General features: G+C 38.9%; 1 protein-coding gene across 1 annotated transcript in view; it reads left to right on the top strand.

Annotated features, from left to right (window-relative positions):
* Window positions 1–17,721, top strand: part of LOC135084096 (IQ motif and SEC7 domain-containing protein 3) — a 75,957-nt gene extending 58,236 nt beyond the window's left edge. The window contains exons 12-22 of the mRNA XM_063978839.1: window positions 2,107–2,319; window positions 3,567–3,784; window positions 4,416–4,596; window positions 5,188–5,397; window positions 6,427–6,564; window positions 7,256–7,382; window positions 7,826–8,026; window positions 9,023–9,101; window positions 9,752–9,882; window positions 10,361–10,501; window positions 10,931–17,721. Coding sequence (XP_063834909.1) covers window positions 2,107–2,319; window positions 3,567–3,784; window positions 4,416–4,596; window positions 5,188–5,397; window positions 6,427–6,564; window positions 7,256–7,382; window positions 7,826–8,026; window positions 9,023–9,101; window positions 9,752–9,882; window positions 10,361–10,501; window positions 10,931–11,034 — 1,743 coding nt within the window. The 3' untranslated portion in view covers window positions 11,035–17,721. The remainder of the gene's footprint in view (window positions 1–2,106; window positions 2,320–3,566; window positions 3,785–4,415; window positions 4,597–5,187; window positions 5,398–6,426; window positions 6,565–7,255; window positions 7,383–7,825; window positions 8,027–9,022; window positions 9,102–9,751; window positions 9,883–10,360; window positions 10,502–10,930) is intronic.
* Window positions 17,722–18,282: the final 561 nt, after the last annotated feature.

Below are 18,282 nucleotides of genomic sequence, written 5' to 3'. Positions count from 1 at the left end.
CTTGTTTATTTTTCTATCCCATCAGTGCAATGCAATGATGACATTGACCAATTGACAATAGTTTTTTTTATTTTATAAAAAATAATAATGACAAGTTGAACCAACAAGAAGGTTTTAGTTTATCAATCATAATAATCTCCTTGACAAGATAAATCGTCAAACAACTTTGAGCTGAATAATTTTGAACTTTACTGACGAACAGTTAAAGATTATTTTCTCTAACTCGAGATTATTCTGTAACATAGTTTCAAAAGGTAATATGTGGTCGCGATTCGTTGAAGGAATCAATTTGAAAACTGACGAACCTTTTCATTCCGTGACTGTACATAATGTAAGTCACTACCTTGTTTAATATACCACGCAATTTTGTATACACATTCTTATAAGATACACCATATAAGAATGCATAACCGGCAGACAGTGGTGACTGGTCTGTTGCGGCGCTTCTTCTCAGCACTTGCCAAATGTTGGTCTCGAAGCGCTGCGCGCTGGTAGGGTAAAAAGATTATGAGACATATAGAGGCTCCTTAAGAGCAAAATGACGATTTGTAAGAACTATTTATTAGTCCTAAACAAATAAAGAAATTTTGACTTTTGACTTTTTTTGAACAAATTAATGGACAGATAGCTGCTTGTGCCCCTCTGACAAGAAGGCTGGGCGTCAGGGCTTGTCTCGAAACTGATTTTCAGCGGGGGCCATCTGTTGTCAGCAGAGGCGCGCAATTTAGTATTCGATTAAGTAACATTTGTATTAAGTATGGTTTTACCCGTTTAGACCTGACGTCCTTAATTTAAGAAATTCAAGACGTCATGCTAAACCTCAACGTTCCTGCACTGTCTTATTAATGTGTGTCATTCTGACATTGCATTTGTTTATTTCAAGAATTAAATGTTTGTCTCAAAAGTTGACCGCCAGGAACGTTCTGGTTTGGAAATGGTTACATGCCAAAATAACCCTTAAAGTTAAACTTAGTGACATGCGTATAAAACTTTTACAAGTTTATAACGCACTTAATAATATCAAATCATGGCATGGGGTTTTATCCACACGTCGGAAAAGAGATTTAAGTTACAGGAATGGGTGAGGGCAAAAAAGAAGATTGCATGAGGTTTCGTTTTACTTTATATTTTGTCTGTCATGATTGTTAAGCACAGTGTTCCCACTACATTAAGATATGACAAAAACTTGTCAGGTGTACATTTAAATCCTACCTAGGCTTTAACCCTCTATAGGGCATGACATGTTGAAAAAGACAATGACGGAAATTGGCGTCTTCTTTTTCGCGCGGCCATCGACCAATCCTTGTTTTTTGATTACAAAATAGTCTAATAAACCAAACTTACTATGACATGTGTACCTCTAAACTCAGTCTGAACTGAGTTACGAGCATTATAAGTTTGATGATTTTCATACTAGATTTGCTTTTTGCGCGCAAGTTTTGTAAGAAATTGAAAAAAAAACAAAATAGTGACATTGTATGTGTAAACAAACAATACCATCCATTAAAGGCCCCAGACATCAGTAATCAGTATGCAGCAGAATCAGCGCAATAAAAAAATAGCGCAACATTTTGTTGCAATTTCATACAAAACTTGCGCGCAAAAAGCAAATCTAGTATGAAAATCATCAAACTTCTAATGCTCGTAACTCAGTTCAGACTGAGTTCAGAGGTATACATATCATAGTAAGTTTGGTTTATTACACTACTAGCTTTCCGCCCGCGGCTTCGCCCGCGTGGAATTTTGTCTGTCACAGAAAAACTTTATCGCGCGCGTCCCTGTTTCAAAAACCGGGATAAAAACTATCCTATGTTCTTTCCCGGGACTCAAACTATCTCTATGCCAAATTTCATCAAAATCGGTTGCGAGGTTTAAGCGGGAAAGCGTAACAGACAGACAGACAGACAGAGTTACTTTCGCATTTATAATATTAGTTGGGATTTTGTAGTCAAAAAACAAAGTTTGGTCGATGGCCGCGCGAAAAAAAAAGACGCCACCTTCCATACAAAATCTGGCATTGCCATTTTCATTCATTTTCGACCTTATGATAAATGAATAAGGGTCATAGAGCCTTATACAGGGTTAACCTTATCCTCTACCTCCCAGGAGCCTCACATCCACATCCAAGAGCAGCACTACCAAGGCCACCAGCGCACGGCATCAGGCTCCGCCTACGAAGGCGTGGCCGCGCCAGTCCCCGCCCCCGGATTCCCCGTGTGGAAGCGACAGGACGCGCCCCCGTACTACGAGGCGCCACCGCCAGCGGTATGCTGTCGCCCGCATGATAGACACCCGCCCGCCCACCACCAACAGCCCAAGGTACGCATGTCGCTTGGTACAGGGGACACTCGATCGGCTAGCGTCGTTATGATACTAAAGCCCCCGTACTACGAGGCGCTCCCGCCGGTCCAAGGTATGCATGGTTGCGTGGTACAGGGGACACTCAATCGACTTGTGTCGCTGTGATACTAGGGCCCTCGTACTACGATGCGCCTCCGCCGGCGGTATGCTGTCGCCCGCATGATAGACACCCGCCCGCCCACCACCAACAGCCCAAGGTATGCATGGTTTCGTGGTACAGGGGACACTCGATCGGCTAGTGTCGTTATGATACTTATGCCCGTTTTCACCACCAATCCCTAATTTTAAGTGACCCCTAATGGTAACAAATAACAGGAATTTTGTTTACATAGGGGTCACTTAAAAATTAGGGATCGATGGTGAAAACGTGCATAAGGCCCCCGTACTACGAGGCGCTCCCGCCGGTCCAAGGTATGCATGGTTTCGTGGTACAGGGGACACTCGATCGGCTAGTGTCGTTATGATACTAAAGCCCCCGTACTACGAGGCGCTCCCGCCGGTCCAAGGTATGCATGGTTGCGTGGTACAGGGGACACTCAATCGACTTGTGTCGCTGTGATACTAGGGCCCTCGTACTACGATGCGCCTCCGCCGGCGGTATGCTGTCGCCCGCATGATAGACACCCGCCCGCCCACCACCAACAGCCCAAGGTATGCATGGTTTCGTGGTACTGAGGACACTCGATCGGCTAGTGTCGTTATGATACTAAGGCCCCCGTACTACGAGGCGCTCCCGCCGGTCCAAGGTATGCATAATTGCGTGGTACAGGGGACACTCAATCGACTTGTGTCGTTGTGATACTAGGGCCCTCGTACTACGAGCCGCTCCCGCCGGCGGTATGCTGTCGCCCGCATGATAAATACTCGCCCGCACACCACTAACTTTGGTTTCTTGGTACAGGGTGCATTCGCATGCTGATCGTCTTTTAATTTGTTCTCTTGTATCGCGTGAATGATTTTCGTTTCACTTTTATGACCTTCCTATAAGATACTTCCTTAAGAATTTGTATTTGTTACTTATTTATTATACGAGGGTCCAGAGTACCTTGGTTACACAGGAGTTGCAGCGGCTGGAACGTACAAATGTAACATCGATCATATTTTATTAATTCAAGCAACCACCTCTTTTGTTTTCCTTTATGAATCACCAGCTAAGTCAGGATATAAATAAAATCAATTGTTAAAAGTATACAAATCTCTTACAGGTCTCCGAAACAGTCCGCAAACGTCAATACCGCGTGGGGCTCAATCTCTTCAACAAGAAGCCTGAGCGTGGCGTGGCTTACCTCATAGCTAGGGGGTTCCTAGAGAACTCCCCTCGGGGAGTCGCCCGCTTTCTCATCACGCGCAAGGGGTTAAGCAAGCAGATGATCGGGGAATACTTGGGCAACCTGCAGAACCCGTTCAATATGGCTGTGCTAGAGTGAGTTGGTATAATAACTGAATATAACAAACCTGTTCCGTGAAAACTGGAGCGTATAGCATAGGTTGGTGGTAGGGCCAAGTCAGCCTGGCTAGAAAAACTATGTTTAGAGCATTTTTTGTGATTTGGCAGCTGGAGGTAAGATAGCCAGTTCTTTCGTAGTTGGGTGAAGTTGAAGACCTTCGGCCTGATCATCACTTAGGTACCATCAAGTAAGATGCAGGCTGAAAGCTTCTCTGTTGTGGGTAAATGCGTAAAATACAGTAGCGTGGCTTATTACCTCTCATCGCTAGGGGGTTCCTAGAGGACTATGGAACGCTAGTTTGATCCTCGCTGACCGCTGGACTATTGTGGTGAGCCTAGGAGTCACACAAGCACATTTAGCTTAACTGGAGGGGTTAACGGTAGTAGTAATCTTTACACTACAAACTCCTTAGCAAGGTACTCACCTGCCATGTAGCACGTAACGTAGCATCTAACGTATCCAACCTTCAAGTGAGTACGGCTCGACCACGGTCATTGCGTATCGCGTTGCGATCTCCCTGCGAATCACGCGCGGCTTATAAAATATGGAGATATGAACCTTCCTTTACTAAACGACCTGATGATAATAACTATTATTTCCTCACAGATGCTTCGTCAACGAGCTAGATCTCTCCGGCATGGCGGTCGACGTGGCTCTTCGAAGATACCAGGCCCACTTCCGACTGCCTGGTGAAGCTCAGAAGATCGAGCGGCTGGTGGAAGCCTTTGCCCGCCGCTACTGTATTTGCAATACTGACTTTGTGCAGCGGCTGAGGACTCAGGATACGGTGAGTGGATACATTGAAGTAAGTCACTATGAAGCCACGATAGCCGAACGGTGAAGGGGTCGGACTGGCTGACTCGTGATCCGGGAAACGCGGGTTCCGTCCCCGCCGCCGCTCGACTATTGTGGTGAGCTCACTCATGATACATGCATATTTAGCTTAGTACGAGGGGCTAACGGGACTGTTAGTAAATTGTGAAATAACAAATTACTAATAAATCTTTGAAAAAAACTATGATTTACAAATTTTCTTCTCACGACGATAATCAGCTTATGAAGAAAATTAATTAGTCTAACTTCCCTTTTTCTACTCTTCCTGGATTGTCCAGAAGATATTGCTTCCTAGCATAAGATTGGTTGAGTTATGCTGTTTCTATTTTATTTGTCAGTTCTGTATGGTGTTCATTAAAGAGTATCTTCAGGTATAGCCAATAATTGAGTAGCTATTTGCGGTACTTTAGCGGTGTGAGAGAGGTCAAATATCGAGATTCTTCAAATCATATACAACAGCCACTCTTATGCCGCCTAGTATCAAAATCTAAAACTAAAATTACCAACACGCATTTTGACTTATGTTCTACTTATTTCTTTCCAGATCTTCGTGCTAGCCTTCGCGATAATAATGCTGAACACAGACCTCCACACACCCAACTTGAAGCCCGAAGCACGAATGTCGCTGGACGACTTCGTACGGAACCTCCGAGGGATCGATGACTGTGGGGACATTGACAGAGACATGCTGGCTGGAATATACGATAGGGTCAAGTCGAGCGAGTTTAGGCCGGGAAGCGACCATGTCACGCAGGTAATAAGAATTATTTTAAATTAGTATTTTTTTTTATTTCGTTCGTTTCAGCCGAAAGACGTCCACTCTGTGCAAAGGCCTCCCTCAAGGTTTTCCATAAAGACCGGTCCTGCGCCGCTCGCATCCAGGCGCCTCCCGCGACCTTCACCAGATCGTCGGTCCACCTAGTGGGAGGCCTGCCCACGCTACGTCTTCCAGCTCGTGGTCGCCACTCAAGAACTTTCCTGCCCCAGCGGCCGTCAGCTCTACGAGCTATGTGCCCTATTTTTGTACCAATCAATTATGTGACTTGACTCCAAATATAAAGTCTTGCATCGACGGGAGACATTGACAGAGACATGTTGGCTGGAATATACGATAGGGTCAAGTCTAGCGAATTCAGGCTGGGAAGCGACCATGTCACGCATGTAATAAGAGCTATTTTAACTTGGCTATTTGATAATCCAGTCTATTATGTGACTTAAGACTCCAAACATAGTATGTGACTTATGACTCCAAACAAAGTCTGTGACTTATGACTCCTAACAAAGTCTCGCATTGACAACTGTGGATATAGTCATGCTGGCCGGCATATACTATAGAGTCAAACATATGCTGAATGGCAAATGGATCAGAGAGGAAGCAAGCAACTGTAGATAGGGATGCGTGGCATTCTTTAGCTTGCATAGGCAACGCTTCCCTGTCTGGCCAGCTTCGGAAGTGTAAGTTGAATCCTTCATTTGCCTTTGGTAAATTAGAGAGGATTATGCTCCTAAAGTGGCAAACTAAAGATGACGTAGCATAAATATAAATTGACTAATCCAACTAAAAACTAACCCCCTTATTAATAAAAAATTACATGTAGCTACGATGAACCCTAGATTAAAATGACATTCCTATATTAAATGACAATTTAAGCCAGAGTTCAACTATGGTGTAACTTTTATTAATAAGGGGGGTAACAGTTTAGCATAATATAAATTGACTAATCCAGCTAAAAATATTTATACTTCTTACACAGTTCTAATGAACTTTACCATTTATTTCAAGGTGATGAAAGTGCAAGCTACGATTGTGGGCAAGAAACCGCACCTGGCGCTTCCGCACCGACGCCTGGTCTGCTACTGCCGTCTATACGAGATACCGGATATACACAAGAAGGAGCGGCCTGGCGTGCACCAGAGAGAGGTATTGTCATGTCAGGGCTTATAAAGGCATTTACTTACGAGTATGTGATTTTAATAAGGGTTCTCAAGATCGTAAACTGGTGAGTACAAACTCACTGTTATAATTTCGAACTTTTCCTGTGTTCTTCTGATAAATTTTATTGCGGGTCCAATGACTTTATAATATAAAATAACTTATCCCCGAGACAAACTTGGCCTTCACTGGTTGCTTTTTAATAGCGGTCATGCTGTATATCCTAGCTACGCCTGGTGGGAACGAGAGGTGGGAATAGTCCCGTAAACTCACCATTTAGTGACAATGATAGTGGTGCCAATTGGTAAAAGCATAAAAAATATTAGGGCTATCGTTGGTGATCTACATTTGGCGCCACTGGAAAGTGACAAGACCCTACTCAGAAGAAAGAAAGCGAGAACTTTTTTTAATTTTGGACATGACCGTGACAAAGGTATAGAACACAATAATCACAATGTGTATATCCACTACAACAGTTCAAAAGTTAACAATACTGCCCAAATTAAAAGTGCCCAACTCAGCATGAGTCATGACGCTGGTTTTCAGTGCAGTTCCCTGGCAAGTGAGGTTCACAGGCGTATATAAAATTTTAAAAAACCTTTGTAGTGTCTTGTAAAAATGATAAACTGTGTTGTCATCTATCAGTTCAAAATATTAACTGTACGCAAATTATTTTCAGGTGTTCCTATTCAACGATCTGCTGGTGATAACGAAGATATTCAGCAAGAAGAAGTCTTCTGTGACGTACACGTTCCGCCAGTCGTTCCCTCTCTGCGGAATGCTTGTTAATTTGTTCTCAGTGCCGCGTGAGTATGACATAACTAACGATTTATTTAGTTTTTATACTAAAACGAGGCCGGGGTCAATCTAAACTCGATTTAATCAATTGATCAACTTTCAATACTTCTCACTTACATGTAAATGTGCCTATCACGGTTGAAACTTATTTATCTATTGCAGAGAATCTTAATCATAAACGATTTGCATTTTGTCAGCTGGAACTTATTGTATAGTGTGCTCACCTGTCCTTTATTTTATTATCTTGTTCGACTGAGCGGGTCAGTCGTCCGTTCATTGAGTAGAACAGCCTCCTATACTACATTTTCCGAGCCCTGTCTACTCCATATTTAATCACTTTTGCGACATAAATTATAGCAGGTCCACTGCCACTTTGACTTGCTTCATGTTCGGTCTACATCCATTACTTGTTGACCTAGTATTAACAAATACAATAATGACGTCATTTCAGACTATCCATTCGGCATCCGCCTATCCCGCCGCGTGGACGGCCGTCGCCTAGCAACCTTCAACGCGCGCAACGAACACGACCGCTGCAAGTTCGCCGAGGACCTGCGCGAGAGTATTGCCGAGATGGACGAAATGGAAGCCATGAGGATCGAGGGCGAACTCAACAGAGGGAAGGGAAGAGGCACAGGAAACAATAGGAACGGTGAGTCAAAGTGATCCGGGTCAAAATACCAGTTTCTTTAGAGATTCGACATGAACGATAATTTCGCTTAGTTTCTTCATAAATGATCCGGCTCGAAGGACCAGGTCGCTAAAGACCTGCGCGAGAGTATCGCCGAGATGGACGAAATGGAAGCCATGAGGATTGAGGGCGAACTCAACAGAGGCAAGGGAAGGGGCACAGGAAACAATAGGAACGGTGAGTCAAAGTGATCCGGGTCAAAATACCAGTTTCTTTAGAGATTCGACATGAACGATTATTTCGCTGAGTTTCTTCATAAATGATCCGGCTCGAAGGACCAGGTCGCTAAAGACCTGCGCGAGAGCATCGCTGAGATGGACGAAATGGAGTCCATGAGGATCGAGGGCGAACTCAACAGAGGCAAGGGAAGGGGCACGGGAAACAATAGGAATGGTGAGTCAAAGTGATCCGGGTCAAAATACCAGTTTCTTTAGTGATTCGAGACTTAAACGATCATTTCGCGGAGTTGCTTCATAAATGATCCGGCTCGAAGGACCAGGTCTTTAAAGAACTGCGTGAGAGTATTGCGGAAATGGACGAGATGGAGGCCATGAGGATTGAGGGCGAACTCAACAGAGGGAAGGGAAGAGGCACGGACAACAACAGGAACGGTGACTGGCTCTATCTGCCAAAAATTATCCGGCTCGAAGGACCAAGTTACTTCAAAGTGATCTTCTAAGGTCTCCAGTCTTTCATACATGATCCGGCTCAAAAATAACAGTTCGCGGAGTTACTTTATTAGTGATTCGGCTCGGAGGACTAGTTCACTGAGTTGCTTAACAAGTGATCTGGCTTGAAGGACCAGTGAATTGTTGAAGTAGACAGTGCCATCTAGATCCAAACTTTCACTACGGGTACGGTACCAGAAAACTGAATAATATTATCATTCATCGTCTGTTAAAATGTTTAATTTCTGATGCGATTTCTCGACTTCAAAGTATTTTCTCTTGCCAACAGTAATGGAAAATCGTGACAGCGGAGTGGCGGACGTTGAGATCGACCACCAGCAGTGCATGGACCACGTCCATGTTCATGGGTAAGAAATTATAAATTCATTCTCAACGTAAAACTCGTATCAACGTATAAATATCACGATTGGAAACTAGAATTTCTAACCTTAATGCTGTCGACTCGACATCACATCACTAATGTAATATTTGAATACAGAACAGACAAACACACTCATTCAGGTTCAAATATCAAATAGACTAGCTACCTCGCTCTTGCTAGAAGTGTGCAAGCGAGACAGGAATCACTTGTCAGTTACGCGAGACGTCAGCGCGGCGATGCTTGTGTTGATGACTTCAACTTTCGCTGCGTAACCTAAACAACTACTTAAGATGCTCCAGTCTATACAAAAATTAGATTTTTATCATGCTATACAAAAACTAATTTGTTCTAGTTCTAGCTAGCGCGTCGCATTCGCACAGTATATACTGTGCGAATGCGACGCGCTAGCTAGAACTAGAATGGATTTCCTGGAGTCGGCTTATCCGACACCAGAAGAATATAGGTCCTTTTTACCCAAGCACTTGATTCACTATATGGATAGGATCTTTGCGGATGAGGGGGGATAAAGGTATAGGGAAGCACAAAAGATCCCAATGGGTCGACGTGCACTGCGCCCATGCGTGGCCCTAAATAAGATAAGATAAGATTTTTATCATGCTTCTTTTATTTCCATAGAGTGGTAGTACCACCACCGCCGTCCGGGCCGGCTCCGGCGGCGCCGTCACGGCTCCCACACAATCCGCCGCCCACCACCATCATCAAACGGAACGTGCTCTCTAACTCGCTCGTGGATATCAACGACCCAGGTAAGTGTGCTTGGCGGAAATGATTGTTTTTTACCCACAATGAGAAGCTCTTGGCCTACATCTCACTTGAGAAATGGCGATAATCAGGTCAAAGGTGGAAACGAGCATTACCCATAATCCTCAACCACCCTGAAACAGGTTTATTATTGTAACTAGATACGCTGCAAAATGGCTCACACATTAGGGTACATTTTGTTTAGCAAAGGGGACTATGACGCCAGCACTACGCGAACTTAATTGTCTAACTACTTATTATACTACTATTACTAGCGGCCGCCCGCGACTTCGTACGCGTGGATCCCGTTTTACCCCCTTAGGGGTTGAATTTTGCCAAATCCCGTCTTAATGAGCACCTACATTCTAAAAGCAACCCCCATGCAAACTTTGAGACTCCTAGCACTTGCTTTTATAGATATAGATGTATATTGTTTTACAGCAAGTTGAAACTAACTTTTGAAACTATTTTCCATTTCAACAGTGGCTCTAGCAGCTGAAAGGCTGCAAAGGCGGGGCTCCGTGGGATCCCTGGACAGCGGCATGTCGGTGTCGTTCCAGCAAGGCAGCCGCAACGCGCTGCACGCCACGTCACCACGTCATCCTGGGGAGCAGAGATCACCTGGTAAGTTTGGAGTTCCATACATAGAATAGAATCTTAACAGTAGCTCTGGTGGCTGAAAGATTGCCGTCCAGGACAAAAGAGACACCTGGTGAGTTGCTGTCAGCTTCATCCATTGTAAATTAGGAGAGAGAAAGAAAGAGGGAGCTGAAATGCTCTGGTGAGTTTCAGTCAGGCTTATCCATAGAATAGGATCTTGGCAGTGGCTCTAGCATCACAAAAACTACCGATGCAAGTATCTACGGATTCCCTGGAGAGCGCTGGGTCACCCTGGAGCGGTCGCCTGGTGAGTAGCAGTCAGCTTCGTCCATAGAATCGAATCTTAACAGTGGCTCTAGCTTAAAGATTTCCATCCTGGGGAGCCAGAAATTAGCCATTTTTAATATCATTGTTTTTATTATCAAACTATAACTTTATTTTTCTTCCGCGCAGGACGTCTTTTCGGCGGCATATTCCCCAGTCGACAACGCAAGCTGAGCGCGTCTGGTGTCCCGGATTCGAAGCACGGAGGGGTCGGCAAGAGCACAGAGGTGTAAATGGATAATAAACCAGCACGGTTTCAATTTGAGGATTCCAGGAACTCCACATTTCAGGGCTTGGAACACACCCGCTTTGGAAGATTGGGTCAGTCAAGTTTTATGTTTTATTCTTCGTGAAAAACATGATTGTTCTGAAACTGTAGCCCAAAGGTTACAAAACAAAATAAGATGGCTATAGTATGATAAGGGTTTTGCATAATTGAATTTGATTTCCAAAACTTAACCTTACAATGTTCTTAAATTGTTTTGATTTTAAGAAAAATAAAATGGAATATGCTTAAGGGTTAAGGTGACAGAATGTCTACATGCTTCATTTCAAAAAATGGGATTTATGCCTAAATCCTTTTGAATATATTTTTACAGTGTATTATTATCTAGAGTGCCATCTTTGTTTGTGTATTATGATCTTAATTGTATGAAACACTACGTATGTGTTTACGTAAAACTTTATTTAATAATAAAAATGGAACGAACATGCAGACTTACGAATTGTGGTAAGGTAGCGTGAAGAAACAGGAGTTTGACAATATTGAGTATGTACGAGTATATTCAGTAGTTTAACATCACATTTTATGGAAATTTAACACTTTAAAACAATACAAATTAGGGTATATTTTACAGCACACATACTCTGTAAATATATCCTATAGGACAACTGAAAATGATGACACTATTTTTAGTATAATTGCAATTTTCAAGCATTGACATTACTAAATTTTTGACAGATGGTAACGAATTCAGTTTCTTGTATGTGTCATTATTTCGGCTGTCATAACTAATATCAAATACGATTGTTATTAAGTGCCAATATTTGCTGGTACCGAATTAATTTTAACATTTTCGTATATTTCTTGACGTAAAATCGTATAATATCAGGGTCTAGGGCATCGCGTAGGTATGAAATGTAGGAATCGAACGATTCGGGTTTTATGGGCTTATACCAAAGTTAGGTATGATACACTTTTGATACTTCTGTACGTCGAATAATCAACGAATATGAAAATGTAAAGGTAATTTTACACTTGATGTGTTACAGCTTGTATAGTTTGGGATAACTGGGGAAGTACTTAACAATGATATTTGACAGGTTATGTCATATTTTGAATATTTTCCAATGACATAGGAAGTTATTGTATTTATTAATTTCACTTGGCAAGAAACTTTCATTAACAGGATTAGGATTTATTCATCAGAAAAACATAATTATACATTTTATGAATAAATTATAGAATTCAGGTACGTATCTAGTGAATTTCGAATTCTAAACACCTTCGAACGAAAACTGCAACTGTTGTTTTTGAATATTAACTAGTTGTTGTTTAAATTTTGAGCTATTTTTGACTAGTACGATATATTACTCGGATTATACTAATGTATCACGAAATTAGATGACTAGTCGTGTTCGCGGTATCGAAAACAGTGGGTCCATGATTTTGGAAGTAGGATTAGGTGGAGAAGAACGGGTTAACAATGATTCTGATCGTTTGTAAAAGAAATTTTATTCTATCTTAGTGGATATAGGTCTTATATTGCTGATATTGCAGTTAATTTATGAATGGAAGCGACTTGATGTGCACGTCTTTTTAAGAGCGTATACAGAATTGATATTTTGTCATTTTGATGTTGACAGCTATGAACTACAGTCCATCACAGAAAAATAAGAGAGATTTGAGTTAAAAATATTGTGCTTTTATTTTACACATTGTCAGAATCAAAGTTAAAAACCGTGTAGGAAATGCTGGTTATTGGGAGAGAATGTTATATTGATAAGGGTTTTGAATCATAAAGTACAGAACACAATTAATAAAACTACTACTTGCCGGATTTAAAATAATAATTGCATGTTACCAGAAGCCACAAAGTATTAATATTACTTTATATTTAAATGGTTATTAAAGATTTTTAACTTAGATTTCATGATATTTTTTTAGAATAATTGTACATACGTTCAGAATAGATTGCAATAGGATATTTAGCATCACGATTTTCTACATGCACAGTCAAGCAATAATGTTACAAGAGAGTTGGCATGTTTTGGCTAAATTATTAATAATTATGATCAATTACTGGTAAACGTTAATAAAGGGACTATATCCACCTCTTGTTCCCACCGCTGCAACTCCTGTGTAGCCAGGATCTACAGCTTGACTACCCACTGAAATTCAAGCAGTGAGGCAAAGTTTGTTCTAGGGGAAAGTTCAGTGATTGTGTGCTTACCATGAGTTCACGTTAGGTGTGCTCGCTAGCGAGTATGTCAAAAAAATCTATGAAGATTTTATTTCTCGAAAGTAGCCGCTAGGGGCGCTGCATAATATGTCATACATTTAATGAAATTTTTTTACGCAGTCGCTAACGAGCACACGTAACCGTAAACTCATGGTAAGCACACTGTTCAGTTCAAGGCGGATGCCAAATGACGTATGATAATTGAAAGAAACATCTTACTATAGTCTATCCAATATAGCTTGATTAGAATGACAGCTGCCATCAAAAGTAACGACATAACTTTGTAGTAGCGATCAATGAGAGCTAAATATTGGCGGACAAGAAATAATTCACGTCTGACCTACAAACAATATTTTCGACGACAGTGCTTCCAATAAAAATGTTAATTTCGTGTAAATGCAGCGTTAAATTACACCAATAAGTAGTAATTCGAAATTATAAAAATCAAGCTAGAGTATTAACGACGTCTCTACAAGGTTATCTCGAGTTACAAAAATGTTAGTGTTGGGACATATCGACAAATGTCATATTAAATTAAAACTAATTTTTTAACATATTTAACAAATTTTTTACTAACTAATTTTTTAACATATTTAAGTCAAGTTATACGTTTTTCTAAATGTTCACTATTAAAAACCAAAAAACATTTCATTCTTAAATAATCAAACATCGGAAATCAATCACCGGTAATTTTTTGGGTATTCATAGCACCTTTGCTCTAGAAGAGATGCCCACCGCCCTCTAGCGAGAGGAAAAAACCACTGAAGAACACTGATGATAATGACTACGACTTAGGTTGTACACCCTTGACATGAATTTTAAATTTTACTGTCTTTAAATTTAAATCATAATTGTCATTTTTATGAATAAAGATATGAAGAAAAATTGGGTGCATTTTTTATATCATTTTTTCGAAAACTTATCGATACATCTATGTGAACCGTACGAAACATACCCAGCACTAGTCACATTCGTTTGACAGCCGTCATTCTAATCAAGCTATATTGGATAGACTATAAAATTCATGCCAGCTCATTTTGAACATACTTAAATGAATACGTCACATATTACATTTATCTAAATAATATTTAAAAAATACGAATTTATTCACTATTGTTGATGAATTTTATTAGCTTTATAGGCGATTTGAGGAAATTTTTAAAATAGGCTAATTCCTAACCCATTTAACGTTTCGAAATATACAAAAAATATAACGTATTAGTCTAGTCGTCAGATTTTGGTGCATTTCTGTCGAATGTCCATGTTTTAAAGTAGGGTAAGGAACTCTTCCAAAAACGTATCCTATTATTTCGTGTTTGACTGTATCCAGAAGGCTGCTTTTTGACTTGTACAGTCGTGCTTAGAAATACGTTTACAAAAATTTTGACAGTTAAAAGTCATTAAAAAAATGACAATGTCAGAATTTTTGTAAAGGTATGCATAAACTCGACTGCGTTAGTTCACTTTGAACGTAATGTTGAACTGTATTTACTTTACTATGTTACCGATTTTGACACTCCCTGGATTTACCAAACGTATACCTAACTAGTGTTAAGTAAACAATGACTTTTGGCCGGTCTTCTCATAGATTTGCATTTTTATGAAGTATAAATAATCTTTAACATGGTGTTCTGAAGTAGTGTTGAAATGTAATAAGATTGTAATAAAATTATGCATATGAAATGTCAAATTGTTATTGACATTTGACACTTCCTTCATTCATCGTTGTGAGCGCAACCATGCATGCATCACATACATACTTACTTCATTCAAAATGATATGTAGAATATGGATTTTATGTTGTGTTTTCAAACTATAGTAATTTCAATAAAACACAATAATATGCTCTACTTTCATAAGACCGGCCAGTAATAAAATGTTGACTAATTTAAATGATAGCCATTGGTGTATATTATAGGTGTTTCGATATACTTTGGTCGTATGTACGGCTTCAAATAAATAATAATCAATGTATTTTAAATTTGACATTGAAGACATAAAATTCAAAATTCATTAAGGCAAACGAAGATCCACTTTTAAAACTCGTTTATAAATATTCTCAAAAATCAAGACGGGATTAAAGTATTTATTTATCTATAATATAAATCAATGGCAGTAGCTAACTACTGTTGACTTTGTACCGATTACGTAAGCTTGTTGTTTCTACTGTTTGATACGGGGGTAGATAGAAATTAAACTTGTTGAGATCTCTTCGGCATGATCAGCGATGAGGTTTCGATCGTCGTGCTTTTGTATTCCCTTAGTTTTACATTTGCAGGTTAATATTGTCGTAAAAACAATTCTTTCCCTCATTTCTCTATTCCCCTCTATTAGAAACTAATTTCTAAAATATTTTACGTTTCCCAAAAACAAAAGATAATTTTCTCTGTTATTTCAATCCTATAGGAGTTTTTATGACAATATTAATAAGATCTAAAACTAGCTATTCACTATTAAAATACAAAAAAATAAAGCTATTTTAATAGCATTTTAATTAAGCCTTGGCAAAATCTTTAGTTTCTTCAAATTGTGGTGGGTACATGAAATTGAATAATTAAATAAATAATGGCACATGGCTTGAAGGAAAATATCTATATTTAATTATTTACCGTTAATCCGTTATTAATTTTATTTACTAAAATATTTGTCAATTTCATGTGCTTCCACAAGTTTTCTGTACCTATTAGAGTTGACTCATTAAATTTAACTCATGAGTTAATTCTCTATTAATTCAATCCATTGAATCTCCATTTTGTATACTTCATACTTGATAAGTCTCATCGTTTTTAATAATTTGTATTAAATGTGCAGTTGACTGTATAAATCATTCATAAATATCTGTCAGTTTGAATTGAACTGTCATTAAAAATGTCATTGACATGTTTATGCAGTCGACTGTACATTCTTTCGAGTTAACGCTAGTTCTAAAATATTGTAATGCATGACAAAACTAAAGGAATTGATTCTTCGTTGGATTATGAACCTTGTGCGTATTGTAATAATGTTGTGTCGATTGTGTAATAATTCTAAACTTGTGACGATCGGTAGTACTTATTTCGAATTTTATTTTTTCAATTTTAATATGATAAAGTATTGAATTATATCTGCAGTCTTAATTAAATTTGAATATAATAATAAATAATAAATTTTCCATAATAATTATTAACATTACGATGCTAAATTATAAAATTTTTGATTCGAATTCAAGTACAAAAGTGCCGATCCAATTTTATTTTAAATGTGAAATTCTTGTGCGTATTTCAAGCGGAATGCGTCTTTCTTTTCTTAGGAATATGATTCAATATGATGTAATTTTGTGATAGTGGTGTATTCCAATAACTTGTGTACGGAAACATATTTTAATTATAATGCATTAGAAGTTAAAATTGGCTGAACGGCGAATAAACAGCATTGCAAATAAATATAAAAATTGGAATACGCCAATAGTTTTGTGTGAGATGATTATAATCATTAAATTGCTTTTGTAAATTTCGCTTGAAGCCAAAGATGTATAATTTGTGTTCACACCTTACGATGGAACTGTCATTTTGTGTTTTTTGCTAGATCAGTAATCCGACACATTTATTTTTAATACACTCGAGAAATACATCTGCTGCAGAAACCATCTATAAACGACAGAAATTATATTGCAACCAAAGCAAGTGAAAATTAGGTTCGTGTACATTTTGAATACACGACTTTAATATGCTAACATCAGAGATGGAATTGTGTAAAGCAATCGTAATCATTAAAATTTGACTGTTTATAACGTACGATAGAGTCAGTTAAACAAAGCATTTGACACAAAAATCGTACGTTATGAACTGTCAAATGATAACGATTGCTTTACACAATTCCACTTCAGGTCTCTCCAACCAGTCTGGATAACGCGGGCAGTGTAAACAATCCTTCACTTGCCTCTGGTAAATTGAAGGTCATGTTCCTGCAATGAAGACTAAATGATCTGGTGAGGATTGAAGACTATCGCGACAGAAGCGCTACGGAAGCGCTGTATTGAGTCGCAGAGTGTAAAAAATCTTTAAATAGGTATGTCGGATTCCTGATGTCAAAAGTTGATTCTACAGCACGGTTCAAAAGTCAAATGCATGCCTCTATTTGAATCGACTTCCACAACTCTCTCCAGAGAAGTTATGTTAATTATTTTTAGTTATTTTAAGTTGAGGGACTATTTAGTTTTCTGTAACATAAACCTTACTAACTTATTATACTTTGTGTATGTATATTAAAGAGTACATTTCTAATATATATCCTTTAGTTATAATTGTTATATAAATTAGTGTTTAAGCAATAAACGCGTACGCGTCACCTTACATGTTGTATAAAATTATGATAATATTGTTGAGAGTTGATACACCTAAGTCACTTACAATAGTTTTATTTAAATAAAAAACAATGAAAATGTATTTATTTATTAAATATGAATTAACATTCATGATACTTTTGTTGTTTTATTTGTCTTAAGTTTTTACCCCGTTTAATTTTAATGCATTTCAAACTACTTCAATAAAATAAAGGACAATGACCAAAAGTGGTCCAAATGTCCACCACTAATGAGACCTATATTGGCTTATAGTCCATTAAATAGAGATTAACTTTCAGTATGGGACGAAAAAAAATAAGCTGTCAGTAAAAAGTTATGACTGTATGTAAAATTGTAGTAGTTTACGCTCTAATCTCAGGAACTACTGGTCCGATTTGAAAAAATCTTTTTGTTATGGATAGCCCATTTATCAAGGATGGTTTTAGGTTATATAACATCACCCTACAACCAATAGGGGCGGAGCAGTAAAGACAAATGTTGTTAAAATGGAAAATATTATTCAAACTATTTTCACGCGTACAAAGTCATAGGCACAGCTAGTATAATATAATACATCTATAACCCCGCACCAGTTGGAAATAAGACTATTTTTAGCCCTTTCGCATTATTCCAAGTATTCCAATATTATTGTCTTTCTTCTGAGCTATTTTTTTTTTCTTTTAGCGAGAACCTAATGA

Source organism: Ostrinia nubilalis, chromosome 25, assembly GCF_963855985.1.
Source record: "Ostrinia nubilalis chromosome 25, ilOstNubi1.1, whole genome shotgun sequence".
Classification (NCBI taxonomy): Eukaryota; Metazoa; Arthropoda; class Insecta; order Lepidoptera; family Crambidae; genus Ostrinia; species Ostrinia nubilalis.
This window is presented reverse-complemented; position numbering and strand designations above follow the sequence as displayed.